Consider the following 26,884-nt stretch of genomic DNA (forward strand, 5'->3'; position numbering starts at 1 on the left):
GCGGGGCTGGCTGGGAGCAGAGCCCGGGGGAAGCGGGGCTGGGCCCAGCTGGCCTCCATTAGCTCATCCTCCGGGCCCGGGATGTGCCGATGGCCCCGCGCCACTGCTCCTGCCACGCCACCGCCCCGGAGCTGCTGCCGGCACTGCCTGTGCCCCACCGATGGCTGGCACGGGGGGACGAGGGCTGGCATGGGGGGGTAAGGGCCACCAGCTCCTGCCCAGGCCCCTCCTGGGCCGGCTCGTGGAGGTTTGCAGCCCCGTCAGCCCCCCCCAGGGCCGGCAGCCACGTTGTCACCGGTGCTGGAGGCAGAGGCGCTGGCCACAGCCCCCCTCAGCTCCCCGCCAGCTCCCCCCATGGCTGACTTGGGGTGGTTGGGGGGCACCATTCCCCCATGGCCACCCCATGCTGGTTTGAGCCGGGCAGGGTATCCCCCTGCACCGCACACTGCCGTGTGTGAGCAGCCATCCCCCAGGGCAGCACCTCCATGGGGAGGTTCCTCCTGGCGCAGGCAGGGCTGGGGCAGGGGGTGCAGGGCTGTCCTGGCAGCCCCCCGGCAACAGACGGGTGCTGCGGCCCGTGCCAGCGCCGCCCCACAGCATCCCCCGGCCCCAGCGCGGGGGCTTGGGCTGCGGCCAGGGGAGCACAGCTGAGCCTTGACCCTGGCCCTCCTGCACCAGCCTGGAAGGAGGAGGGCAGGGAGGACCCCCAGGTTGGGCCGTGGCCAGCCAGTGCCGGAGGAAAAGGCTCCTGGGCCGGGAGACCTAAGGAATCTCTGGCTCTTCCTGGCCTGGCCGGCTGCCCGCAGGCAGGTGGGAGGTTGCCAGGCTCCGGCAGCTTCTCCCTGCAGCGTGCCGGGAGCCATGGCAGCGAGGGCCGAGGGGACGGGCACAGGCACCACCGGGCAGCTCCTCCAGCACAGGGGCTGCTGCGGGCGCTGGGGCAGAGCGCTGGGGGTCTCCGGCGCTGGGTGGATGTGGAGCGGGGTCAAGTGGCCCCAGAACAGAGAGCTGCAGCCCTGGCACATGCTGGTGTTGGACTGGGAGGCGAGGCTGAGCCCCCAGCCCCTGTGCAGGGCAGCCTCCATGCCTCGCCCCAGCCTGAGGGCTGGCAGGGCCGCCCTGGGCCCAGTCCCCGAGGCTGAGGGCTGGCAGGGCTGCCCTGGGCCCTGTCCCCGAGGCTGAGGGCTGGCAGGGCAGCCCTGCACCCTGTCCCCGAGGCTGAGGGCTGGCAGGGCTGCCCTGCGCCCTGTCCCCGAGGCTGAGGGCTGGCAGGGCAGCCCTGGGCCCAGTCCCCGAGGCTGAGGGCTGGCAGGGCCGCCCTGGGCCCTGTCCCCGAGGCTGAGGGCTGGCAGGGCAGCCCTGCGCCCTGTCCCCGAGGCTGAGGGCAGCCCTGCGCCCTGTCCCCGAGGCTGAGGGCTGGCATTGCAGCCCTGGGCCCTGTCCCCGAGGCTGAGGGCTGGCAGGGCAGCCCTGGGTCCTGTCCCTGAGGCTGAGGGCTGGCAGGGCAGCCCTGGGCCCAGTCCCCGAGGCTGAGGGCTGGCAGGGCAGCCCTGGGCACAGTCCCCGAGGCTGAGGGCAGCCCTGCGCCCTGTCCCTGAGGCTGAGGGCTGGCAGGGCAGCCCTGGGTCCTGTCCCCGAGGCTGAGGGCTGGCAGGGCAGCCCTGCACCCTGTCCCCGAGGCTGAGGGCTGGCAGGGCAGCCCTGGGCCCAGTCCCCGAGGCTGAGGGCTGGCAGGGCAGCCCTGGGCACAGTCCCCGAGGCTGAGGGCAGCCCTGCGCCCTGTCCCCGAGGCTGAGGGCTGGCAGGGCAGCCCTGGGTCCTGTCCCCGAGGCTGAGGGCTGGCAGGGCAGCCCTGCACCCTGTCCCCGAGGCTGAGGGCTGGCAGGGCTGCCCTGCGCCCTGTCCCCGAGGCTGAGGGCTGGCAGGGCCGCCCTGGGCCCTGTCCCCGAGGCTGAGGGCTGGCAGGGCTGCCCTGCGCCCTGTCCCCGAGGCTGAGGGCTGGCAGGGCAGCCCTGGGCCCTGTCCCTGAGGCTGAGGGCCGCCCTGTGCCCTGTCCCCGGGAGCTGCCAGGGCCGCTGCTGCGGCATTTCCGGCGGCAGCGGCAGGAATGCGGCAGGAACAATGCGGCACCTTGCGCCGAGGGTCCGTCCGTGACGGGGCTGCAGCAGCTGCCCAGGCCCGGCCCTGCTCCCAAGGAGCCGGCAGGAAGCAGATGGGGATGACACCGGTGGCTGTTTCCTGCGGCAGGACACGTTGGCCCTTCCCTGCTGCTGTGGGGCCGGGGGGGGGACTCAGGGCTGCGCCAGCGCCCGGCCGTGCCCGCTCCGCACCGTCCCTCCCGCGCAACCAGCTGGGCTGGTGGCTGCCCGCGTGTGAGGAGGCTGCGAGCTGCAGCCCCAGGGGAGCTAAAGCGGCAGGAGCCGGGGATGCTGCTGCCATGCCCTGGCTCTGCCCCACACGCTGCCAGGGTGCTGGCAGGGGCCCGAGCCGGCTGTGGAAGGCTCCGGCCCCTCGCAGGGAGGGGGCTGGTGGGAGCAGGAGGATGGCAGAGCTCTGGGCAGCACACAGAGCGACAGGAGGCTGCTGCTGCCCCCTGCACAACGGAGCTTTATTTGGAACAAACAGTTTCCCAATAAATTATGTCATTTAAAAACTGTAAAAGAAGGAAAAAAAACCCATCCAACCCCAAAGCAGGAGCCAGAAGGTTGGGGAGCCTCAGCAGCTCAGCCAGAGCCTGGGGGCTGCAGGGCCATAGGGGCTGGCAGCAAGCGCAGTGCCAGGGGTCCCAGGCCCACAGCCCCCCTGGCTCTGCCCAGGCCATGCAGCCCCAGCCCGGGCAGGCAGGACTCTGCTTAGTGTTTCAGTGGACACCCACGGGCACCCCTGCCACACCTGTCTGTGGCTCTGGCACTACAGCTCGCTAGCACAGCCCCCAGCTGATCCTCGGGACCTGGACAGGGAGTTCTGGCTTGTTTTCCTCCCTTTCCCCCCAGTCTGTACCCACCCTCCTGAGGGATGACCCGTGGACAGCAACAGGAACTGTGTCCTGCCCCAGGGGGCTGTGCCCAGGGACAGCCCTGGAGGAGCACAGAGCAGCTCCTGCCCCTGCCTGGCCCGGGCTCCTGCATGAACCCCCAGCTCTGGTCCAGAGGGGAGCTGGGGCACAGGGGAGCAGGGCCCAGGCAACAGCAGCTGAGGGCTGGGAGTGCAGGAGGGACCATATGCCAGAGCCTCCCAGCCACGAGGCAGAAGAGAGGACAAAGGGCTGCTGAAGGGAAGAGGCTGAAGTTCCCGAGTTCCTGGGTCAGCCACAGTCCAGCATTCATACATAGCACAGTGATGGGGCAGCGGGGCTGGTGGTGGGGCAGAGGGAGGCAGACACCCAACAGCAGGCGAGGCAGAGTGCAGGGTGCTCACCAGTACAGCCAGCCCTCAGCAGTACAGCCAGCAATCACCAGTACAGCCAGCCTTCACCAGTACAGCCACCCCGCCCAGTACAGCCAGCCTTCACCAGTACAGCCAGCCCCCACCAGTACAGCCAGCGAACACAGCCCAGCACAGCCCCAGCGGCAGCGTCCCCGCAGCAGCTCCAGGTAGAAGGGGGTGAGGAGACAGAAGTGTGAGCTGGGGGCCTGGTGCAAGTGCCACGTGAGGAAGGGGCTGCTGGCACAGTGCTGGGGAGCACCAGAGCCAGCCCCGCTGCCGGGGAGCAGGGGCAGCGCGAGGAGCGTGCGGGGCCTGGCGCTGGGAGGGGAGGGGAACACGTCCCTCCCGCCCGGGAACACGGCGCTGGGAGCAGCCCCAGCCTGGCACCCTCCCGCGGCCCAGAGGCACGGCCCGGCTTTGGCATCCCTCGGGAGTCAGAGTCACTCCTCGTCCCCGGCGAGCAGGAAGCTGTGGAGGAAGCTGATGGCATGCTGGCGGTCCTGCGGGCTCTGCCTGGCCAGCAGGTTGGGCGGAGGGCGCAGGAGGAGGCTGGAGAACAAGGCGGCTGCAGGGGAGGGAAAACCAGTCATGGGCCTGGAAGGGAGAGCTGGGCTGGCCCAGGCAGGGGCTGCTCCGGCAGCAGAGCTGCACTCACCGATCATGGCCACGCTGACGTTGTTGTCTTCTGAGTATCGGAGCAGCTCTCGGAGGAACAGCATCAGGTACTGAAACACGCTGCGGTGGCACCGAGGCAGCTGAGAAATCACCTGCAGAGGAAACGGGGACAGGAAGCTGAGCTCCGGCAGCTCGCACGGCTGCAGCCCGGGCAGCGTGGCCTCCCTCTCCCACTGCCCCCAGCCTGCAGCCTGGCTGCTGGCACGAGCCACAGCCTCAGAAGGAAAGCAACGAGCCCCCAGCTGCGGCTCAGTGCTGATGGCACTGTGTCCCCACAGCCCAAACCCACCCCTGCCCGGGGCTGCATCCAGCCGGGCCCCGGCACTCACCCCCCAGCTGCACAGCAGCAGCACGAGGGTCAGGACGAGAGGGTTCCTGACAACCCTACTGAAAACATGCCCCCAAACCTCTTTCCCTGCCCAAGGATGTGCTTGGGCTGCCTTGCTGCCCCACCAGCCACTTCTCAGACCCAGGCAGCCGCAGCCCTCAGGACCAGGGGTGGCTCCTCCACTCCCTGGGGCTGCTCAGGGTGACGCTTGGGACCTCTTTGGAAGCCACCAGGACTGATGGGAGATGTGGCAGTGCCGATCCTGGGGCACAAAAGCAGTGCCAGGGTAATCAGCTCATCCTGCCCGCTGCAAAGAGCCTCCCAGCCCTGCCCCTGAAGGCCCAGCTGCCAGGGCCAGGGGCAGCCCCGTACCTGCCGGCACAGGCGGCTGCTGTGGGACCAGTCCAGGCAGCGCTGGTACAGCTCGTAGCAGATGACAGGCTCTGGCAGAGCCTCCAGGAAGATGAGGAGGGCCTCGGCCACAGAGTGGTTGCTGCCCGCTGCACCCGTGGGAATCAAGGGCCACACTGAGCACGTCCCACCTCAGGCTGCTCCCTGCCTCTCCTCCTCCTCCCCAGTTACAGTCTCTGCTTCCTCCCCACAGCACTTGCAGCTTCTTTGCCTGACAACAAAGCCCTCCTCCTCCTGCTCCTCCTCCTCTGTTGTCCTCCACCCACAGAAAACGCTGCTCCATCTGCCCTGCCCTGCATTTGCCAGCCCTCTGGTCCCCCTGCTCCCTTTGCCCCAGTGTCCCCCCTCCTCACTCCTCAGAACCAGCCAGAGCTCTGGCCTTGCAGCTGCTGCATGTTCAGCTTCAAGAGAGCTTTCCCTCTGGGGCCTGAGGGGAGCCCACCCCCCAAGGACTTCCCAGACAGAGGATCTGTCCTGGCAGAGCCAAGGCCCTGCGGGCTCCAGGGGACGGTGGGTGCAGGAAGGATACGGATTTTCTCAGGGATGCTGGTGTCCAGGCAGTCAATGATCTGCTCCAACTCCTCCTGCATGCCTGGGGTCTGGAACAGGTCCTCCTGCCAAAACCAGCACAGGGGTGGACAAAGTCACTTTCCTCACAAAGGCTGGGGCCGTAGTGACAACAGGGGTGAAAAGTGGTACCCACAGCCAGTGCCTTGAGCATAGGGGACAAGCCCTGTAAATGCCAAACTGGAGTTGTCTCCAGGTGCCACTGAGGTCCCCGAGCTCTCCAGCCAGGCAGAGGTCCTCTCCCTCACCTGATGGCAGGCATGCTTGAACAAGTGGTCCACCAAGAGCCAGATCTCCTTTGGCACCTGCAGTGGCGCCCCGCTCGCCTCCTCGCTGTCCAGGGAGCCCATCTGCAGGATGGATTTCTCCTGGGGGCACAGAGCACACAGGGGCTCAGGGAAAGCTCAGCCTCTCTGGAAGGGCCCTGGCACAGAAAGGCTGGGGAGGGGAAGCAGCAGCAGCCAGCACCCGCTGTCCCAGCACAGCCCCCAGCCCCGCTCCCTCCCTCCCCTGTGCCGGCGGGACCCCCGCAGCCCCGGGCATGGCTCGGAGCAGCTCCCAGGCCAGCCCAGCTCCCCCAGCACAGGGCCCTGGCTGGCTGAGCCACAGCTCCCAGCCTGGAGCCTGACAGACCCTCCTGCTGGCCTGGCCTCCAGAGCTGCCCCCGGCACGCTCCCAGCCCCTGTCGGCACGCAGAGCCAGGGCTGGGCCTCTCCCCGCTGCCCCGGGCTCTGACCACCTCTGAAGCTGCAAGGGGTGTAAAGTTTCTTCCCTCTGCCCTGACACCACTATCACGTTTTCCCACTTGCTCGTGGGGAGCAGCTGATGAGCTCAATGGCTCAAAAACCTCCATCACAGCAATCCTTAGCAGGACCCACACCGACCTGACACGGTACCTGCACTGTTTGCTTGGCTTTACTCTCACTTCACAACTGCCTCTGTCCCGTGTGCTCCTGGGCAGGAAGCCCCACACTGCTGCCCTGAAGCCCCTTCAGCAGAAGCACCCAGAAGAGACTGACACAAGCAGGAACACAACCCAAGACCAGCAGTAGGAAGGAAGGACACAAGCCAAAAGCAGCCAGCAGCTGCCTGCCCTGCTCAGCCGGGCCCACGGGGAAGCTCCGGAGCGGTGTGTTGGCCCAGAGCATCAAGGGTTCCATCCCAGGAGAAAGGCTGAGAGCTGCAGCCCCTCTGAGAGCTCAGGGCTCTCTGCCAGCATCCCCCACCGCCGGGCATCGCCCGCAGCACGGCCCAGGGGGCTGTGGAGAGCCCGGGGAGGGGAGCGCAGCGGCTCGGGACGCAAAGGCTGCGGCTCCCAGCGGGGCCCGGGCGCCCTCTCCTGCCTCGTCCCAGGAAGCAACAGCCCCTCTGTGGCTGCACAGCTTGCCCAGGCACCAACCTCCTCAGCTCTCCTCTGCTCGGATGGAGCCTGGGGGCTTTACCTGCTCCAGCACTGAGTTAAGCCCGGCCTGTTTAAACCCTCTCCCGTTTCCCCCGCTGTCACTGTGCTGACAGGCAGGGCAGGGACAAGCACCTGGCTGGGAATGGATGTGCAGAGCCCATTCAGGTCACCAAAGACCTGGGCTGGCACAGGGAGGGCAGGAGCAAGGTGGCCACACACCCCCAGCACCTCCTCTTGCTTCGAGGAGGAGATGCGACTGGCTTGGCCCCAGAGCAGAGTGCAGCAGCGATCCTGCTCAGGTGCTGGTGGCCACGAGGGAACCACTGCCTGAGGAAGCAGAGAAATATCTGTCTCCCACACCAGGCCCTCCTGGACACCATAAGGGCATGACAAGAGTGAGACTTCAGTGTTCCCAGCCAGCCCTCTCCCCACAGGTCTGAAGAGAGAGCTCTGGTGAACCCCACCTTATGCTCGTGGTTAAAGCCAACTCAGGCCTGTCAAAGGCTGCCAATCTCTTCTGGAAACATCTCTCATTGCTGACAGGACCAAGAGAGTGTTGTGGTTTTTCCTTCCCAAAGCAAATTTGGCGAGCTTTTAAGCAGCTCAGCTCAGCTGGGCTCACCCCACCTTGGCTGTGGGGTCACTCTGTGCTTCTGCACCTTCTGGTCTGTGCCACGCTAAGAGGCTTTGTGTGGCAGTAAGCTCTGCCTCTGGCCCACCTCCCTTCCCTCCTCAGCAGGAAACCAAGGGGAAACTCTCACTCTTTACAAACAAGGCATTGAGAAGCAGACTTGCCCAGAAACCACTTGCATTACCTTCTCTAAGAAGCTGTCTTCTCCCTGAGAGCAGCAGGAAAGAGAGAAGAGGAAAAAGTATCATTAAGAGAGAGGATGTGATCTCCCATTAAGCAGAAACCTCATTTTCATGACAGGAACCCACCAAACAGCCAGGTCCTCCACACACTTTGCTGACAGGGCCGAGGCTAAGCCTGTGGTGAGAGATTTGCCTGCCAATTAGCAAAAATCCTGCTCACATGATGCACAACCTGGCCAGGATTTCTGCAAACCTGGTGGAGGGGTCGTGCAGCAGCACTGCCCAGCACACAGCCAGGCCTCAGGTGACCAGAGCTGTGTGCAAAGGGCTTCTCCTTCTCTGATCTGTCCTCTCAGAAATAACTGTCCCTGGACCATTTCAGCCAGGCCATGGAGACAATGTTCACTAGGCTCAATCTGTGTCTCTGAGTGCGTGGCAGCTGTGGAGCTGACAGGCCCCCTAAGCAGCTTTGTGGAGAATCATGGAAACGAGGGTTTGTATTCAAACCCTGGGCTGCTGCTCACTCTCCACCTAAGAGCATTATCCTGCTGCCAGGAGCCTGGCAGAGCTCGTTGCAGGCGGCTCCTGGGGTCCCTCTGGCTCGTCAGCCATGGCCCTGGGACCAAACAGAAGCTGTTTGTTTGCCCAAGCTGAGCTTTGGTGGGTCAAATGTTGAGGGTGGGAGGAAGCAGGATGCACTGAAGGGCTGAGCTGGCTGTGTGGCTGCAGGAGCTGGCTGCTGTAGGAGCCTCTGTCAGAGAGGAAGCTGGCACAGGCTCTCCTTCCAAGGCTGAGGGGTGGATGGCAGTCAGAGGTTTGGGACAGCAGGCAGCCATGCTGCAAGGGACAGGGGCCTGTTTCCTGACTGGGTGAGCCATCTCCACAGCCTCACTACCACCCTCCTGACTGCTTGCCCTGCTGCTCAGCTCTCCTGGAGTGCTTGGCACATCAGACCAACCTGCTCCCGATGGAGATTCTTCAAGAGGCTTTTTAAGGCACACAGTAGGACCCCAAGGAAAGCCAGGATGAAATATCAATACTGAGATCCCAAAGGTGAGACGCTTAAGTGTCAGCAACCTCCCAGGAGGGCCATTCCCAAACAAGCCCCCACCTCTGTTCTGTTCTCCTGCATCAAACTGCCTCTCAGACCCTTCCAAATCCACGTTCTCCAGGTCTCCCACTGCTGGAGACCACAGACACAGTCTAGCCAGGCTGAGGAAGATCCTTGATGCAGTGAATGATGAGCTCCAGCACCACACAAGTGCAGGAGGGAAAATGGTTCTTAACATAGAACCTCTGGCCCAGGGCAGCTCAGCACAGCCACTGCACCCAAGGGCACCCACAGCATTCTCCCTCCCCTGCAGAAGGCACTCAGCCTGTCCTGACCCTGGCAACTCCTCCACTCACAGGTATGATTGAAACAAAAAAGACCCAAAATAACTCCAACTCCAGTGGCTTCACAGTGTGAGAAACTATGTCGTGTTCTGGGCAGAGAGGAACCTGCTGAGGGTCACCAAGGGCAAGGGCAGAGTCCTGCAGCTGGGGAGGAACAACCCCCTGCACCAGGCCAGGCTGGGGGTGACCTGCTGGAGATCAGCTCCAGGAGACAGACCTGGGAGTGCTGGGTGATAAGAAACTGCCCATGAGCAGCAACGTGGCCTCGTGGGCAAGAAGCCAATGGCAGCCTGGGGGCATCCAGCAGAGTGTGGGCAGCAGGGCCAGGGAGCTTCTGCTCCCCCTCTGCTCTGCCACAGCTGCTGAGGCCTCAGCTGGAGTCCTGTGCCCAGTTGTGGGCTCCCCAGCTGCAGAGGGACAGGGAACTGCTGCAGAGAGGCCAGTGCAGGGCCACCCAGATGCTCAGGGGACTGGAGCATCTTCCTTCTGAGGAAAGGCTGTTGGACCTGGGGCTGTTCAGTCTGGAGAAGAGGAGACTGAGGGGGCAGCTCATTCATAGCTCCAAATCTCTCACTGGTGGGTGTCAGGAGCTTGGAGCAGCACTTTCTGTTGTATCCAGTGACAGGACAAGGGGTGATGGGATGAAGCTGGAACACAAATAGTTCCACTGAAACATAAGGGAAACCTGTTGGAGTGTTTCAGTGAGGGAGCCCTGGCCCAGGCTGCCCAGGGAGGGTGTGGAGGCTCCTGCTCTGGAGGTCTCCAAACCCACCAGGACACGTTCCTGTGTGAGCTGATCTAGGTGGGAGCTGCTTTGGCAGGGGGGTTGGGCTGGATGAGCTCTAAAGGTCCCTCCCAACCCCACCATTCAGTGATTCCATGATTCTTTGGGCTGTTTGGGCATATCCCTGGGTGCTGCCTCATGTTCCCACGGGTCACTGGAGCCCTCAGAGCCTGTGGGCCCAAAGGACTGGTTTCTCTGCTGCTGGGACTGGGTGCTCTCCAACCATTCTGCCTCCTGCACTTCAATGTGATTCACCGAATAACAGAAGAAGGAAAGCTATAGGTAAAGGAAGCAGAAAATGCCTCAAACTCCTCTTAGAAAAGCAATAGTGTGTGTCTGTGAGGGCTGAAGCTAAGAGTGTAGGCCTGAGCTCCCACCTGTGGAGCAAGATGTCAGTGCTGAGCACGAAGCAGGAAAAAGCAGGTGGAAAAGCCATCAAGACTGACAGAGTGCTCCAGACCAAGCTCAACACATTTCTAGAACAAGACTAACTTTTAGACCCTGAAAAGTGTGAGGAGCCTGAGGCCTGGAGCAGCTGCTGGAACTGAGGGAGGCTGCACCCTTGCCACGCAGACTCTGCTGAGCTTGATCTTGTGACCACAACCCCAGGATTCTGGTACAATAAACAGCCTTCCTGAATGTTGGGCCTGTGAGAAAAGCAGATACCTACAACACAAAGTGGTAGCTGGAAGAGGCAGCAAGAGACATGGTGCAACAGCTGAGGGGATGAGATAGGAGTGCAAGCTGATGGGAGTGGAAGCTGCCAGATCTACAGATGTGAAGAAGCAGCAGCTCACTGGACAAAACAATGCATGTAAGGATATGAGAAAGTGGAAGGGTGTCACTTGTCAGAGAGACTAAAATAACTGGACTTACCTTTGAGGTGAACAAAAAAGAAATGGCTTCCCTGGCTAGAATGGGTAAAGAGTCCAAAAATCAGGAGCTGAAGCTCACTGAAGCACAGCTAGGAAAGGACACCAGAAGAGAGGAAAGCACACGGGCTGGAAACAAAAACTGAGCCCCAAAATGGGGCTTAATCTCAGAAACAGCCACGAGACACCAAAAACACAAAAGGTGACTAGGGCACAATTGCACCCCCTCCCAAGTGGCTTCAGAAGATGCCACTTGGGCCAGTGGAGCTTAGGGAGAGGAACAGTTGTCTGTGCCCTGCAGAAGAACTTGCTCCCTGCGGTCAGGATGAGAGGAAGTGGCCAGAGAGGTTACTGGGCAGGCCATCCGCTGAGCTGGGCTCAGCAGCACACCCAACAGCACCCAAATCCTTGCTTTGGCCCTCCTGCTTCTGTCCTCCTTCCCTCCTTCCCCTGAGCACTGCAAATGCCACAAGCATCTGGAAGGAAAAGGATCCTGGAGCCCAGGTCAGTGCACGGGCAGCCCAGGCACCTCGGAGGGGAGGGGAGGCTCTGCTCTCAGTCCCGCCTCTCACGGCACAGCAGTGCCACCCAGCTGAGCCTCCCAGCACCAGCACGGCACAAACACAAACGGCAAGGTGCTGGGATTGCTTTCCTCTCCCACCAAACCATATTTAGAACCCACTCAGAAAACAGGGGATGAAGTAGAGTCTGCCAAAAGCCATTGGTTGTGGTGGAGGGACATAACAAAAGAGCACCTCAAGCTCTGGAAAATGTCAATCAGCTGGGAGCCCGATCAGCTGACCCAGGTTGAAGGCATTTACTCCTGCTTTTAGGAGAAGGGAATATGTTCAGATTTGCTCCAGAACACTGCTACTCACCAGGTCAATGAGTTTGGTGACTGGAACTTCTCGGATTGGTCGTTTCATTCGGCACAAGGCTTCCAGGGAGGTGCCAAAGCAGCTGGGCAGGTAGGTCCCACTGATGGTGAGGAAATAATCCTTCCCCCGGTCCAAGTGAAGGACAAGGATATCCTCAATTTTGTCCTCACCAGAGTTGAGGAGGGTTACTGAGTCCTTACTGACATACACATCCAGGGAGATGTCTGTGCTCTCATCTGCAACAGACAGGAGCTCTCAGGAACACACAGACACTCACAAACACACAGCGGTGGGGACAAAGCCGAGAGGACAAACAGATGGGGACGATGGCAAGAAAGGTGAGACATGGGAAAGGTGGGAAGGACTGAAAGGAGACTGGGTGGACAGTCTGCACCAGTGCACACCGTGGAGACTGGTGGGAAAACTCACCTGGCTCCAAGTAACCTTCACAAGGCTCAGCCCGAAGCCACGGCTTACAGTAGTGGGTGTCGTTGAGCTTCGGGATGAAGGAGAAGTGACAGGTGACCTGCCCGTTATTGGTGATCTGGAACTTCTGCTTCTGCAGCTGGCGGAACTTCACGTTCTCAAACTCAAACTGCAGAGCGAAGAGAGAACACAGCCCCTGTCAGCAGCCAGGAGGGGACTCACAGGTAGCACCGTGTGCCCACACAGTGCACAACTCCTCACAGGAGACCAAGAAGCGAAGCCAAGCCAAGCCTAACCCCCACTCCTGATCATAACCTACAGCCCAGTCTACTGAATCAAAAGTCTTTAAAAGCAGTTCTGGCGTTCCTAAGGCTGCTGTGTCTGGGGAGTGGACAGCAAGTCAGGTTCCATCCTCACTTCTCTCCTGCTCAGCTCCAGCGACGGCAGAAAGTCGTTCTCCATCCTGTCCATCAGACGGACGATGTCTTCAAACAGCTTCCGGTACTTCTGCTCATCCACAACCTTCACCTGGGGAGGCCAGAAAACAGCAACGTTTCTGACCAGCTTCACAGAGACTCTTGGTCAGGGCTGAAGTGCAGAAGTGAAGTATTTCTCTAAGCACTTGCATGTGCAGCTGAAAGGCTGAGAGAACGCCTGGGTGCGCCTCTGAGCTGCACATGGGCCTCCTCTACAGATGTTACTGGGGTCTTTCTGGCCACTGACTGCACTACTGGGAGATCACAGGGGGCCATCTCTGTGGGACAGTGTTGGCATCCTGCAGCATTGCTCATGATTTTCCAGAGGAAGAGGAGAAAGGCTCTCCCTTAAGGAGACACGAGCTACCTAGTGAGCTGGAGGTAGCAAAAGCAGACACAGAGTGTCTCTATAAAGTTAGGAACCCAAAATCTGCTGCCACCAAAGAGATTCAGGTGTGAACCAGTGACACACTCTCTTAACCCATCAAAGGGCAGAGCAGCGGATGGCATCTGCCTTGACTTCAGCAAGGCTTTGGACACTGTCTCCCACAACATCCTCATCAGAAAGCGCAGGCAGTGTGGCTGGGATGAGAGGACAGTGAGGTGGATGGAGAGCTGCTGAATGACAGAGCCCAGAGGGTGCTGATCAGTGGCACAGAGTTGAGTGTGAGGCCTGTGGCCAGTGGAGTTCCACAGGGATGGGTTCTGAGGCCAGTCTGGTTCAATATCTTCATCAAGCACCTGGATGAGGGGACAGAGGGACCCTCAGTGAGTTCCCTGCTGGCACCAAACTGGGAGCACTGGCTGATTGCCCAGAGGCTGTGCTGCCATTCAGCGGGATCTCAACCGGCTGGAGAGTTGGGCACAGAGGAACCTGCTGAGGTTCAACAAGGACAAGGGCAGAGTCCTGCAGCTGGGAAGGAACAACCCCCTGCACCAGGCCAGGCTGGGGGTGACCTGCTGGAGAGCAGCTCCAGGAGACAGACCTGGGAGTGCTGATTGATAATAAGCTAAATATGAGCCAGCAACGTGGCCTCGTGGGCAAGAAGCCAATGGCAGCCTGGGGGCATCCAGCAGAGTGTGGGCAGCAGGTCAAGGGAGGTTCCTCTCCCCCTCTACTCTGCCATATCTGCTGAGGCCTCATCTGGGGTCCTGTATCCAGTTGTGGGCTCCCCAGCTGCAGAGGGACAGGGAACTGCTGCAGAGAGGCCAGTGCAGGGCCACCCAGATGCTCAGGGGACTGGAGCATCTTCCTTGTGAGGAAAGGCTGCGGGCCCTGGGGCTGTTCAGGCTGGAGAAGAGGAGACTGAGGGGGGATCTTATTAACATTTATAAATATCTAAAGGGTGGGTGTCAGGAGGTTGGGACATCCCTCTTTTCTATAGTAATTAGCAACAGGACAAGGGGTGATGGGATGAAGCTGCAACACAAACAGTTCCACTTAAACATAAGAAAAACCTATTTCACCGTGAGAGTGAGGGAGCCCTGGCCCAGGCTGCCCAGGGAGGGTGTGGAGGCTCTTTCCTTGGAGGTCTTCAAGACCCACCTGGACACGTTCCTGTGTGACCTGATCTAGGTGACCCTGCTTCTGCAAGGGGGTTGGACTGGATGATCTCTAAAGGTCCCTTCCAACCCCACCATTCTATGATTCTATGAAATGGCAACATTGCTCAACAGCAGGCTTTCTGCAGAGAGAAACCAGTAGCTCAGCTGTTGTAGCACTAGATATGCCGGGGTGTACCCCAGAAGCTGAGCAGCACCCCTGGAGCAGCCGATGTACCCAGGGTGCACCCTGTCCATGCCCTCACTGCTACCTGGCGTGCCCAGCTCAGCTGAGCTCTTTGCTGAACAGAGGCTGGCACAAACAATGGGCACACCTGCTTCTCACTCTGTCCTCTCACCATGGCGTCAGCAGAGGTGCCCTGAGCACGCTCAGCTGCGGAGGGGCTGTGTGGCAGCACCGTGCCCCCCTGCCCCGGCACGGCCCGCAGGAGCAGTTACCGCGATGCGGAAGAGCGCGCTGACGGGCTTGTGGTCACTGGTCTTCAGCTCCATGTGGCTGCAGTACCGGAGCTGGTGTATGTTGCCCCCTCGCCAAAGGATGCGGTCACACCACGCTGGCACACGACACTTGCCACTGCAAAGGAAAACAGGTTACCAGGGAAAGCCAAGAATCCTTCATGGAGCACCCACACTGCTCCTCCCCTGAGCCAGGCAGCTCCCTCCGCTCCCGTCCCTCAGGGGCTGTGCCAGGGAGCTCATCCCATCGCTTCCCTCAACTTGGACACTGTGTTATTTCTTCTCTCTTCCCCTTTCCCTATCCTGAAGCTAAATTTCCCACGCTTTCCAGCACCAGGAAACAAAATAACCTCCAACAAAACTGTTTCTACAGCCTGAAGCCATGTGTGTGGTGACCCAGGCTGCACTAGTTGCTTTTGCTGCCGGATCGTTCTGCCCTCTGCAATCTCAACCACCACTTCTTGTTTCCACTACAGAAACTCTCCTCAGCTGTTACTATCATGTTATGAAGTCGGCATCCTGGATTATCTTTCTGCAGATTAACTACTGGGCTGATTCACAAACACAGGCAGAGTGAAAATCCAGTTGCTGTATGGTTTGAAACTCCTCCTTGATAGGCTCTCCCTTTAGAGCCTGCTCCTGCAGCAGAGGTATAAACGTCTGTGGGAGGCACCGTTGCCATTGCAGCACAGCCACCCCTGCAAGTATGCAAGCCAGAGGACAGTATGACTCAGAGAGAGTGTTTCCTTATCTCTGCAGTTCCTTTTGTACTGTTTGCCTGTCCCTGGTAGCATGACAAAGCCTCTGGTGCAGGGGCTACCTGTGAGTTCACACTTTACCGGCCTTCTGCACGTGCCTGATCAAGGTATCTGGGTCTGCTGATTTCAGAAAGCAGGGGAAACAAAGGAGTACGAGCTTGTCTGTGCACTCCAGCCACCACCATAACACTGAGAGGTATTTCCAGCTCTAGCAAGCAGGAAACCAAGTGTTGTGTGAACATGCTTTGCGTGTCCTGGGTAAACACGTCCGATGTACCTGGAGTCCCAGCGATCCGTTTTAGAGTCGTATTTATACGTGGGGATGAACTTAATCTCTCCCTCGGTGAAATCTGCAAATGCCTTCTTCTGAGTGCGCTGAATATTCAGCTAAAGCAGGAAAAGAGCACTTTACAAACCAAACCAAACCCAACATCCCCTCCCCAAACACACACAGAGCATCAGAGAGCAGATCCATAGGCTGTGCAGTTCCAGCCTGTGGCCACGGGATTCATCAGACGTCCCCCAAAGTGCCTCTCAGTCCTCACACCTTCAGAGGCACAATCTCAGCACAGCACTAGAGCACTTCTAAACAGACTGAATACAAATTGCTGCAGTGCTGCTCACCACCCCATGCAGACAGCATAGGACAGTAGTTAAGGGAAATACTCCTTGCTCTGCTCGTGCTTAATGCTTTCAGTAGTTTGGAGGCCTAGGCATCACCATCACTGCCAATCGTCTTAGCAGAAGGCTCCAGGAGTGGCTGACAACCTGACACTGCCTTCCTCTTCTGAAAAATGTCCTAGTTGCCTTCCCCACAAGAATCTAAGCTGCAGCTGTTTTCTGCACAAAGCTCTGCAGCACCACAGAAACGAGCTACAGAACAGAATACATCAGGGCTGCTGCTCAACTCACACCACACCACTGCTGTTCACGTTTCACAGGTACAACCTTCAAGGGGCATCTGGTGCTGCCTCAGTGTTCAGGGTGCTGCAAAGAAATGCTGAGCAGGGAAGAGCAGAGCAGAAGGTTCAGGTGAAACTGGCCTTGGATCCAAGCTCTGGTCTCCAACACAATACCTCTCCCAGCACACTGACTGCAGCAGCTTTTGCTGCTGTTACAAATTGCTGTGTTCTGGCTTGTACATAAGCAAGAACTCTTCCAGTGAGCTGCAAAGACACCTGAGGCACCCAGTTAACCCCAGTATAATGTACAATCTACTCTTGTTTAGGGGGTTGATGTCACCAGGACATCACCAGCATTGACACCTACAGACACTTAGAATCACAGAGTGGTTTCAGCTGACAGAGCCCTTTCAGCCCATGGAGTGCAGCCTCTGTCCCAGCCCCATCACCCACCAGCCCATTGCCCTCAGTGCAACAGCCACCCAGCTCTGAAACCCCTCCAGGGACAGTGACTCCAGCAGCTCCCTAGGCAGCCCCTTCCAATGCCTGACAGCCCTGGCAGCCAAGAAACTTGTCAACTCGCCACAGTGTCTCCCAGCTCTCCCCAAGCACAGGCACATCTTCAACCAAGAGGACTTCATGAGGATGGAGAAAACCCAAGTGGAGGTGACTGACCTGGTCATATGTCAGCAACTTCTGAAGCTCGTTCTTACTGATCAGACTTTTCACTTCACTGGCATCAGGGAGACAGAGTCTGTAGTTCAAATCTCCTAGCCAGATGACAACACTGAAAACAAAGACAAAAACAGAAAAGAAGAGCCATCAGTCAGTATCACAGGCCATGCAGGGAAGGGGGGCCATAGGAGGGTATAAGGTGGTTGGCTGCTGGTGATCAAGGTTGAGACACAAGGATAACAAAAGGAGACACAAAAGATCAAGTCTGACAGCAAAAGTTTCTAGTGGCAGCAGATACTGCAGCACTAAGTGCATCTCCTTTGGAATCCCACATGGGACTGAAGGCTTAATTCAACAGGAGATACTTGAGTTTGCCTCGTTCTGAAAAGTGCCCAAAACACCATGGGCTTTCCAATGAAGTTGGAAGCAGCGTTATCTCGTCAGGCATTGCAACCTCTGGAGCTACACTAAATCCAGCCAGTATTCAGACTCCTCCTGTGTCCAGAAGAGGGCAATGGCAGAGCTCGTTCTTGTGTACAGAAGGCAATGACAGAGCTCATTAAGCATGTCAAGCACTCAGGCCAGCTGACATACACCTACCTGCCTGCTCACACCTCCTGGGCCAATCTGGTTTTACCAGTTTGTTTCCATCACCTGCCTTTTGACCAGATCAGGCCACTATGGTATCAGCTACCTAGCCCATCCTGATGGATGAAGGGCTGGCAAAAGCAGACTGGGTTCCTGTTTTGTTTCTGACCTCCAGAACATCCCAGCCCTGTCTTACCCATCAGCCATAGCTCATGGGCACCTGCTCTCACTCTGCAGCTCCCCGGGCTTTCTAACAGACCTACAGCCTTCTCATTACCAGCAGCTACAGCAACACTGTGGTAGTTGCTCCTAACTCCATAAAGGTTCCATTTAAATGTTAAAATCTAACAAAGCTCTTCCTGTTTACAGTCAAACCTCAACATTCCCATTAGTGGATTATCAAGGATAATCTACCATTGGAAGCTTTTTCTGTACTAATCCACTCCACATTTTATTTCTGCTCTTCACATGATTTAAATATTAACCACAGAAGTGGAAACCCTTTGTACCAGGCTGAAGAAGAGTTTCATTTACAAGCTCGGTTGCATGCACATTTGGGTTTGATACAGCACTGCTGTCACCCCTTTAAAAACAACAGTCACTTCAAGCCAATGATCAAGTGTTGTTTGCATAGCATCCAACTCATTTTAGAAGAAACTGGAAACAGCAATTGTAGGCATTTGCTACTCAAAAAGCCCAAACAGCAGAGCCTCTCCCCACCCTGCTCTCCCTTTTCTTCCCCTACTCACGCTCATGTTTCCCACCACAGAACCCCCTCAGTTTCTTTGAGCCCTGTCACATTCAGCCATTGAGCTGCTGACGTGGAAGTGCTATAACCTGTCAGAAACAGGGTGCCCAGATCACCAGGGTGCAGCCAGGACATCACCACACAGCCTGACTGCAGCAGCTCAAGTACACCAGAGACCTTGGCATTTTCATTCACCATAGAATCACAGCATGGTGGGGGTTGGAAGGGACTTTCAGAGCTCATCCAGCCCAACCCCCCTGACAAAACAGCTCCCACCTAGATCAGCTCACACAGGAATGTGTCCAGGGGCATCTGGAAACCTCCAGAGCCTCCACACCCTCCCTGGGCAGCCTGGGCCAGGGCCCCCTCACTGAAACACTCAAACAGTTTTCCCTTATGTTTCAATGGAACTGTTTGTGTTGCAGCTTCATCCCATCACCCCTTGTTCTGCCACTGGAGACAACAGAAAGAAAGTGCTGCCCCAAGCTCCTGACACCCACCAGTGAGAGATTTGGAGCTATGAATGAGCTGCCCCCTCAGTCTCCTCTTCTCCAGCCTGAACAGCCCCAGGGCCTGCAGCCTTTCCTCACAAGGAAGATGCTCCAGTCCCCTGAGCATCTGGGTGGCCCTGCACTGGCCTCTCTGCAGCAGTTCCCTGTCCCTCTGCAGCTGGGGAGCCCACAACTGGGCACAGGACTCCAGCTGAGGCCTCAGCAGCTGTGGCAGAGCAGAGGGGGAGCAGAAGCTCCCTGGCCCTGCTGCCCACACTCTGCTGGATGCAAGCTACAACGTGACGCCAGAAAACTCGCCTGTGTGAAACCTGCTGCTGTGATTCTGACCTGGATTACTCAACACCACCTCAAAAAGGACCAGAGCAACCCAAACTTACTCGTGCTTCATGATGTTGAGCTGAGGTAGACTGTCATCAGGGGTCACAAAGCTCATCCGAGCGCAGATGTCCTTGTAGTCCTGGTTCCGCCGCTCGAAGTCCTCCACGTGGGCAGCCAGGTGGGAGTTGACGACGCAGAAGGACGTGTTGTGGAACACAAACCTCACAGCCACGCCTCCCTTGTTGCCCTGGGGAGAGCAGGAACCCGGGGCCATTGGGGAGGAGATGGGGATGGCACAGACAGGTGAGCAGAACCAGACTGGGCCGTTTGTGGCACAGATACAGGGAAGCAAGGAATGGTCTGCAGTGACTCACCATCTTTCCTATGATTCCTGTGCCCACAGACTCTGTCATGATCTCTCTGATATTGCTCAGCTGATCCTTCTTCACAAATATGAGCAACATCATCCCAACCAGACGGACCATTTGAACCTGCAGAAAGAAAAGCACTCCGAGTTCCCAGTGTGAATGCAGTTCTGATGTGCCTGCTCAACCTGATGTTCTGCTTCTCTGCCTCTCCTCATCGTGTTTTGTGCTCAATCCCTGCTTGCACCACCACCCAAAGGGCCTCCTGCCCTAAAACAAGACCCTGGAGGACTCGTGTGTTCTCCCCACGGCCATCACTGTGCTGAGCTCACTGCATTCCCACTCCACTCCTTCCCTACAAACAGGAGGGCTGGCTGGAGAGCTCACAAATGTAATAAAACCTAGAGCAGACCTGCTTGTCTCAGCCTTCTGCACTAAGCTGTGCTCTAATCAGCCAAACAAGCAGAGGGAGAGGGTGAAGGCTGGGGCCAGGCATGCTGTGGTGAGCTGGGACTGTGGGTGCTGCTGGCAGTGGGCGCCTACTGAGAGCCACAGCAGGGCCAGGGACACCTGCAGGAAGGTTCTTATTTCTTGAGGCACATGTGCCTGACACACTGGGTGTCACAAGGCAGCCCCCTCCCAGCTGCATGAACTGTTTGCTTTGCAGAAAGCACTTGCTCTGTACTGCAGAGTCTGGCTCTGGAGCTCAGGGGTTCAGCTCTGCTTGCAGAGCTCAGCCCAGGGGTGTTCACACAGCGCTGGCACACGCTGCAGATCCCATGGACTCTTTTACATGTGCTAAGCCAATGTACCTCCCAGTACCTTCAAAACAGTGGAGTCATAGCTTTCAAAGACTGTGCTGAAGACTATTAGGCCTTGTCACTGTCTACACACTCACTTCAGAGGCACAGAAACATGAACACGTGTTGGGATTAAGTCTGTGCAGTGAGGGAAGAAGCTGAATTCAAGAGAATTCAGCTGAAAGAGCCCAAGTAACTCAGTCCACCCTGCAGAAGTGGACTTTGCATGCAACCACAAGCCTTATCTATGGTTTCAATCACTTTCCCCTGCCTGCAAACACATCCTGTTCCCTCCCTTTAACAAAAGTGGGGGAAATTCACTGAAAACTCAAGCAAAGCAAAGAGCTGGGGCTGTGAGCCTTTCTGCAGGTCAGCTGATGACCCCTGGCTCCCTCTGGATGACTCTCAGTTCAGCAAGGTGCTGCCTTCTCCACCTGGGATTACCTGTAACATGTACCACTGAGCTCAACCCAAAGAAAGCAGGACAAGAAGGGTGTGACAGCGAACACATGGGCTAAGGAGGAAAGGGGAACAACCTGCAGTGGAAAGGTTTGATACAGTAGAGATAAAAAACCCAACAGCTTGCTCTAAAGCAGCCAGAATAAAGCCCTGCTGCTGCAAGTGAAGCACTTACTTCACCAAATAAAAGAGCTATTCATTTACTTTCCCAGCTTAAGACACACTTTGCTTCTGCAGCACAAAGGTGAGGGGGTAACACAAGCAATGTGAACCCACTGCTGTGGCTCTATCGAGTGTACAACTTCTCTGACACCTGCCTTGTACTTTAAAGTTATTTTGATATATATCTTTATCAATTTCTACAGCTATGGGACAGGAACAGACTCTCCAGATGCACTCTGGTGTACTGGCCATGTGCACAGGCACACACCAAGTGTACATCCTTGGTGTGTCCAGTCACTGTCAGCTGTGGGAAGGGGATGCCCACTTCTCTTTTCCTTCCAGTGATGCCAACTCTATGATGAGACCCCACAACACTGAACAGAGCTCACTTTCTTATACTTAGCCTGGGGGTGCAGGGACTTCTCCACAGCAGCCAGCCACTCTTGCTCCTTTGCAGAATCAAAGTAGAAAAAAGCCTCTGTGCTGAGGTCCAGCTCCTGGAAGCTGAAAAACCAAGTCAGCTTAGCACATGCTGCCTGTCTGACACATCACCCTCTTTTCACAGGAAGAGACAGTGTGAAACCTCTAGCAATAGCTCTTTGTGGAAGAGAAAGCTCCTTATCCCCACTTGCTAAATAAAGCAGCAGGATTTCACCACAGTGCCTCAGGGACTCTGCTGCAATACACCCCCCAGCAGCCACCTCTTGCAGAAGCAGCACTGTAGGCAGAGGACGAGCATGCAGCTCTGCAGGTGCCTCCAGGAAAATCTCCCATTTACTGTGTCCAGTTGTGGGCTCTCCAGCTGCAGAGGGACAGGGAACTGCTGCAGAGAGCCCAGTGCAGGGCCACCAAGATGCTCAGGGGACTGGAACATCTTCCTTCTGAGGAAAGGCTGCGGGCCCTGGGGCTGTTCAGGTCTCGCCCCTGGAGAGGAGGAGACTGAGGGGGCAGCTCATTCATAGCTCCAAATCTCTCACTGGTGGGTGTCAGGAGCTTGGGGCAGCACTTTTTCTCTGTTGCATCCAGTGACAGGACAAGGGGTGATGGGATGAAGCTGGAACACAAACAGTTCCATTGAAACATAAGGAGAAACTGTTGGAGTGTTTCAGTGAGGGAGCCCTGGCCCAGGCTGCCCAGGGAGGGTGTGGAGGCTGCTGCTCTGGAGGTCTCCAAACCCACCAGGACACGTTCCTGTGTGAGTTGATCTAGGTGGGAGCTGCTTTGTCAGGTGGGTTGGGCTGGATGAGCTCTAAAGATCCCTTCCAACCCCCCCATTCTGTGATTCTATGGTTCTATGTCACACCAGGCTCCTTTACCCCGACACTCTGCCTCATCCCAACAGTGCTTTCCCCTCAGACAGCTCTTCTGAGACACAGCTCATGTCTGTGGAACTTCTGAGAGCACAGCAGGAACTCAAATCCAGCCCAACAGTCTGCAGGCAAGAGCGACACAAAATCCAGCACCTCACATAAGCAGGAGGTGGCTGCTACTCACCCGATGCAGTAGAAGTCCGGAGGCTCGGTGTCACACACCAGCCAGGGTTCCAGGCTGCTGTCTGGAGACTGCCCATTCACATTCCATGTTCCTACAAAAAATCTGCAACACAACAACAGCTGAACAACCAGCCAGGCCAGCAATGACCCCATCAGCCCAGCCTCTATGGCACAGCCACGTCCAGGCTGAGAGCAGGCAGGCTGTGAGTTGTCCCTGCATGGCGCCAGGCCAGCCAGGGGAGGTACAGAAACTCCTTGAGGCTTGGCTCCTGTTCAGTGACACTCAGGGACCCAACAGAACACTATGAAACTAAAGACATTTCACTGGGGCCGGCCAACATTTGGCTCTTTTCACATCACGGCACGTGGGGCGATGCTAAGGCAGGGCAGTGGGACAGCTGCCTTTACCCCCCTCCTGCCCAACTGCCTCACTCTTCCTGGAGAGTTGAGAGATGTAACACACTCAGGGGAGAAGATGCAAAAGGAGAAGCAGCAACATGGGCATTTATGGCCATTCAGTCAGCACTGACCCTTGTCCAGCCACCCAAGCTGGCCATGCACATCTCAGATTTGGAGCACGTCTCAGCTGAGGAAGGGCTGAGGGATCTGGGGCTGTTGAGCCTGGAGAAAAGGCTCAGGGAAACCTTCTCACTCTTGACAGCTACCTGAAAGGAAGCTACAGTGAGGCAGCTGCAGTGGGTCAGTCTGTTCTCCCTGGTAACAAGCAATAGAACAAGAGGAAACAGCCTCAAGTTGCATCCGGGAGGTTGAGGGTGGGTGTGAGGAGGAATCTCTTGGCTGTCAGGCATTGGAAGGGGCTGCCCAGGGAGCTGCTGGAGTCACCGTCCCTGGAGGGGTTTCAGAGCTGGGAGGGTGTTGCACTGAGGGCAATGGGCTGGTGGGTGATGGGGCTGGGACAGAGGCTGCACCCCATGGGCTGAAAGGGCTCTGTCAGCTCAAACCACTCTGTGATTCAATTTCCAACCTGGGCTAGATTTGAGTTCACAGGGGAGATTAAAGAGCTTTGTCTCTATCCAGGGTGCTCCTCAGTCACAGCTCTAACCTGAAGTTGTGAAGGTTGACATAGGCTTTCTCTCTCTTGGCAAGCAGGTGCTTGATGAGACCTTCTCTCTGCCCCGACGGGGTGCTGGGCAAAAACATTTTGCGCATAGTGTTGGTGACTTTGGGCTGATCCCTTGATGAGCCTTCTCCCTCTCGGTGAAATCTCGGAAGGAAGCAAAAGCAGAATTAAAACCCACTCTGCTGTCTAGGAAGAGAAGGGGAAAAAAAGGAACAGGCTCCCTAGCTTGCTTACTGCCTGTTTTGAGGCACGGGAGGGGGTGGGGGCTCCCGGCGAGACCCTGACTGGTGGTTCTGCATGTTTCTTTTCTCTTCGAGGCTCAGAGTGTTGAAATCATCCTCAAACCCAAGAGCTCCTGTAAGGAAAAGAACAAGCACAGCACCCTGAGAAACAATGCAAAACTTTGCAGACCAAGGAGAGGAAAATAAATAACTCCACAGAAAGTGAGAAAGCAAATGGTAACAGCAATAGATGAACCCTGCTGAGCCAGGGGATGAGAGGCAGCGGCAAGCACAGACCAGGGCAGGAGGCTGCTTCACATACACACATCAGGGCACCAGGCACCACTCAAGAAGGAATGAATGGTCCCAGGCAACAGAACACAGGGACTGAGATGTTTTCTTTTGTGCAGGACAGGAAGATGTCAAATGAGGAAATGAGGCAGAGGCCGAGTGCAGGGTCAGACCCAGCTCCTTGTCCCCGAGTGCCCGCTATTGCACAGACCACAGAGCACACACAGGTGAAAGGCAGCTCAGTACCTGACGAAGAGGCCTGAGATAGACCTGGGAGACCCTTCTCCACCTGATGCCAGCTGGCTGAGTCCTTGGCTTCAGGAAGAGAAGCCTTCAGGTGAGCTGGAAGGAAAAAAAAGCACTCAGCCTCATCAGAAAGTGCCAGCAGTCAGAGGATTTCACCAGCACAGCTCCAGCTCTGCTTACCTTCCTGTATGCTCTGCACTTCTGAAAGGAACCTTAGGCAACGCTCCTCATCGGGGATTTCAAAGAGCCGATCTGCCGTCTTGTCACCTTGTATCCTGACCTTGCAGCCTGCTTCAGGCACACACACAGCCTCACACAGCCACCCCTGGCTGCTTCACAGCCACCAACCCCTGACAATGCCCAGGCTCTCTGGGTGTGCTTTCAGCTCCTCACTGAAAGCCAGCTTCCCACGGAACTGTGCACCTCAGTCAGTTTCCCTGTGCTTCTGAGCCCCTCTCCCACTAAGGGTACCATCCACCATGTTGTCCTGGCTTTAGGAACGCTTCTCCCTACTGCAGTCTCACAGAGGAGAGCTCTAAAGGTAGGAGAAGAATCTCTTGAGAGGGAAAGCACAACTGGTGACTACACAGAGCACTGTCAAGGTTGAAAAGGGCAGATAGGAACCTCGACTCAAGTGCAGGCCAAAGAAACAGAAGGGAGATGAGAGGAGCTCAGAGTGCAGGAAACACCACCCCTCAAGTTGGTGAAAAGTCTAACACAAAGCATGGAGGAAGACTCTGGGGGGTTATGTAAGTCAGAGTGTGTTTGGGGCAGTCTGTGCACCGAAAGGAGCCTCAGCTGCGTGACTGCAGCACCCAAACTTACTGTTTGCAGCTATATCAATCAGGAGAGTTTCTTCTGCCTCTGGAAAAGAGGAAAAATCCCCAAATAAACCCAGGATCAAGGGAGTTCACCCAGAATTCTGCAGTAACTCGGTACTCAAAAAAGCATGCTGCCTGCTGCTGGCCTCAAGAGTCTCCTCACAAAGGAACAAAGCCCTGTAATCGACATCTGGCACAGAGAATGACAGACCTGGACAGTCATTTCCCACAACCAAAGTGTCCTAAGGGCGATTCCTGACATTCAGAGCTCTCTGTACACCAGGGTAGTTGAGTTCCACACCAGTGTAGCTTCTCTGGGAAGAGACCAACCTGAAAGTGAACTTCAGAGCCACGTCTGCACAGCACAAGGCGATGGACTCCTGCCACACTGAATTACACAAGAGGGTATAAGCTCACCCAGGAAAAGCTGCTCTTGTTTCTGAACAAGCATTTGCCCCAGGGACATACACTGATGTTGAAGTGCTTCTCACACAAGGCCAAAAGCTCCCTCCCGTTCCACGGGGGGCTGTTTGGACTTGACAGCTTTCCAGGTCTCATAGAAGTTTTGACCTAAACATGCAGGAATCAGCCTAAAGCTCCCAATCTCTTGCCATTATGGAGAACACAGACTTCAGTAGACACCAGACGTCAGCCCCTGCAGACAAGCGCAGGACACGCTGGCTCTGGGTGCTGCCAGGCCCATCTCACCCAATCCAGCTCCTCACACCGCAGTGATGACAGGGAGAGGCTGACCACTCTCACTCGAGGAAGGGGCAGGATTCCATGAGAGTTTCAGGGGGAATCGTGCTGTGGCTGGGTGGCCACGCCGGGGAGAGCCCGGCCCGGGCAGCCCGTACCTTGCACACATTTAAAGTGGCTGTTGATGGGGATGTAATCCGGCTCTGCCTTTGCCTTCTCCTGGGGCTGGATAATTACCCTGGAGACAATAAAGAGGCTGGTGAGGACACAGACCCGGCTCCGCGGGCACACACAGACCGCGGCTAACCCAGCCCTCGGGCAGAGCGCGGGAGGACGCGGCCGCCAGCCCCACCGCGCTCCGGGCCCCGCTCCCCGAGGCACCGGCCCGCAGACACGGGGGCTCCGAGAGAAACGAGCCGCTGCCGGACGGCACCGGCCTGACCCCGCGCCCAGCCGGGCCGGCGGCAGCCCCGCCCGGCAACACCGGGGACGAGCCGCGCCAGCCCCGGGCTTGCCCCGCAGCGGACCCGGCCTCCGCCGCAGCCCCGCACTCACCCGTAGCGGCCGCTCCGCCGGCCCAGGCTGAGCACGCACGGCTCCCGCCGCCCCGCCCGCACCTCGGCGCCGGACACGCTCTGCGCCGCAGCTAAGGAAAGCACAGCCGCGGCCGGCCCGCCCGCCCCCGCCCGCCCCGTCCCGCCCCGCCCCGTCCCGTCCCGGTGGATACGGGCAGGCCGCAGGCCGCGCCGGGCGGCTCCATGGCGGCGCCTCGCGCTCCCGGCGCCTCCGCGCTGCTCCCGGCGCGCCGCAGGGAGGCGCCCGCCGCCCCACACAGCGCCCCCTGCCGGCGGGCGGCCGCGCTGCTGCGAGGCGGGGCTACACGGGGGATCGGGGGGGAAAACGGCCCCGGCGGGGGGACGGACACTGCTGCCGGTCACGCAAACCGGCCCATACCGACCCTTTGCGCGAGGCCCCGCCCTCCCCGGCGCTGATTGGCCGCGGGCCGCGCCGATTTGCATATCCCGCGGTGCAGGACGGGAAAGGCCCGTGTTTGAAGCGCGGGGCGGCAGCGCCATGGCGGCCCCGGGGCCGGAGCAGGAGGAGCGGCGGTACCAGCAGTAAGCGGCAGCGGGGCAGGGCAGAGGGACGGGAGGGCTGCGCCGGGCCGGGCCTGGGGCGGCAGAGGAGGCCCTGGGCGCGGGGCGGTGGGCTGGGCTGGGCTAGGCCGCGCCGGGCCGGGTGCGGGCGGCCCGGGCCGACGCTGTTGTCTGTG

At 58.1% G+C, this 26,884-nt stretch overlaps 1 protein-coding gene across 3 annotated transcripts; it reads right to left on the bottom strand.

Annotated features, from left to right (window-relative positions):
* Nucleotides 1-2,237: 2,237 nt before the first annotated feature.
* OCRL (OCRL inositol polyphosphate-5-phosphatase) lies at nucleotides 2,238-26,377 on the bottom strand. Of its 3 annotated transcripts, none has more exons than XM_062006441.1 (24): nucleotides 26,339-26,377; nucleotides 26,167-26,246; nucleotides 25,770-25,849; nucleotides 24,917-24,955; nucleotides 24,272-24,379; nucleotides 24,092-24,187; nucleotides 23,568-23,688; nucleotides 23,316-23,477; nucleotides 22,254-22,355; nucleotides 21,149-21,263; nucleotides 19,348-19,464; nucleotides 19,033-19,220; nucleotides 16,808-16,919; nucleotides 15,508-15,617; nucleotides 14,455-14,590; nucleotides 12,395-12,505; nucleotides 11,981-12,146; nucleotides 11,552-11,787; nucleotides 7,625-7,648; nucleotides 5,656-5,775; nucleotides 5,370-5,454; nucleotides 4,802-4,929; nucleotides 4,082-4,193; nucleotides 2,238-3,991 (listed from the first exon to the last, which is right to left on the bottom strand). In XM_062006441.1, exons 1-24 carry the CDS (start codon nucleotides 26,369-26,371, stop codon nucleotides 3,867-3,869), a joined length of 2,706 nt encoding a protein of 901 aa, XP_061862425.1. In that variant the 5' UTR covers nucleotides 26,372-26,377; the 3' UTR covers nucleotides 2,238-3,866. The 3 variants fall into 3 exon arrangements, with proteins under 3 accessions (XP_061862425.1, XP_061862424.1, XP_061862426.1); XM_062006440.1 differs by having other exon boundaries at nucleotides 24,272-24,382; XM_062006442.1 differs by lacking the exon at nucleotides 7,625-7,648 and having other exon boundaries at nucleotides 24,272-24,382.
* Nucleotides 26,378-26,884: the final 507 nt, after the last annotated feature.

This window comes from Colius striatus, chromosome 13, assembly GCF_028858725.1.
Source record: "Colius striatus isolate bColStr4 chromosome 13, bColStr4.1.hap1, whole genome shotgun sequence".
NCBI classification, from domain to species: Eukaryota; Metazoa; Chordata; class Aves; order Coliiformes; family Coliidae; genus Colius; species Colius striatus.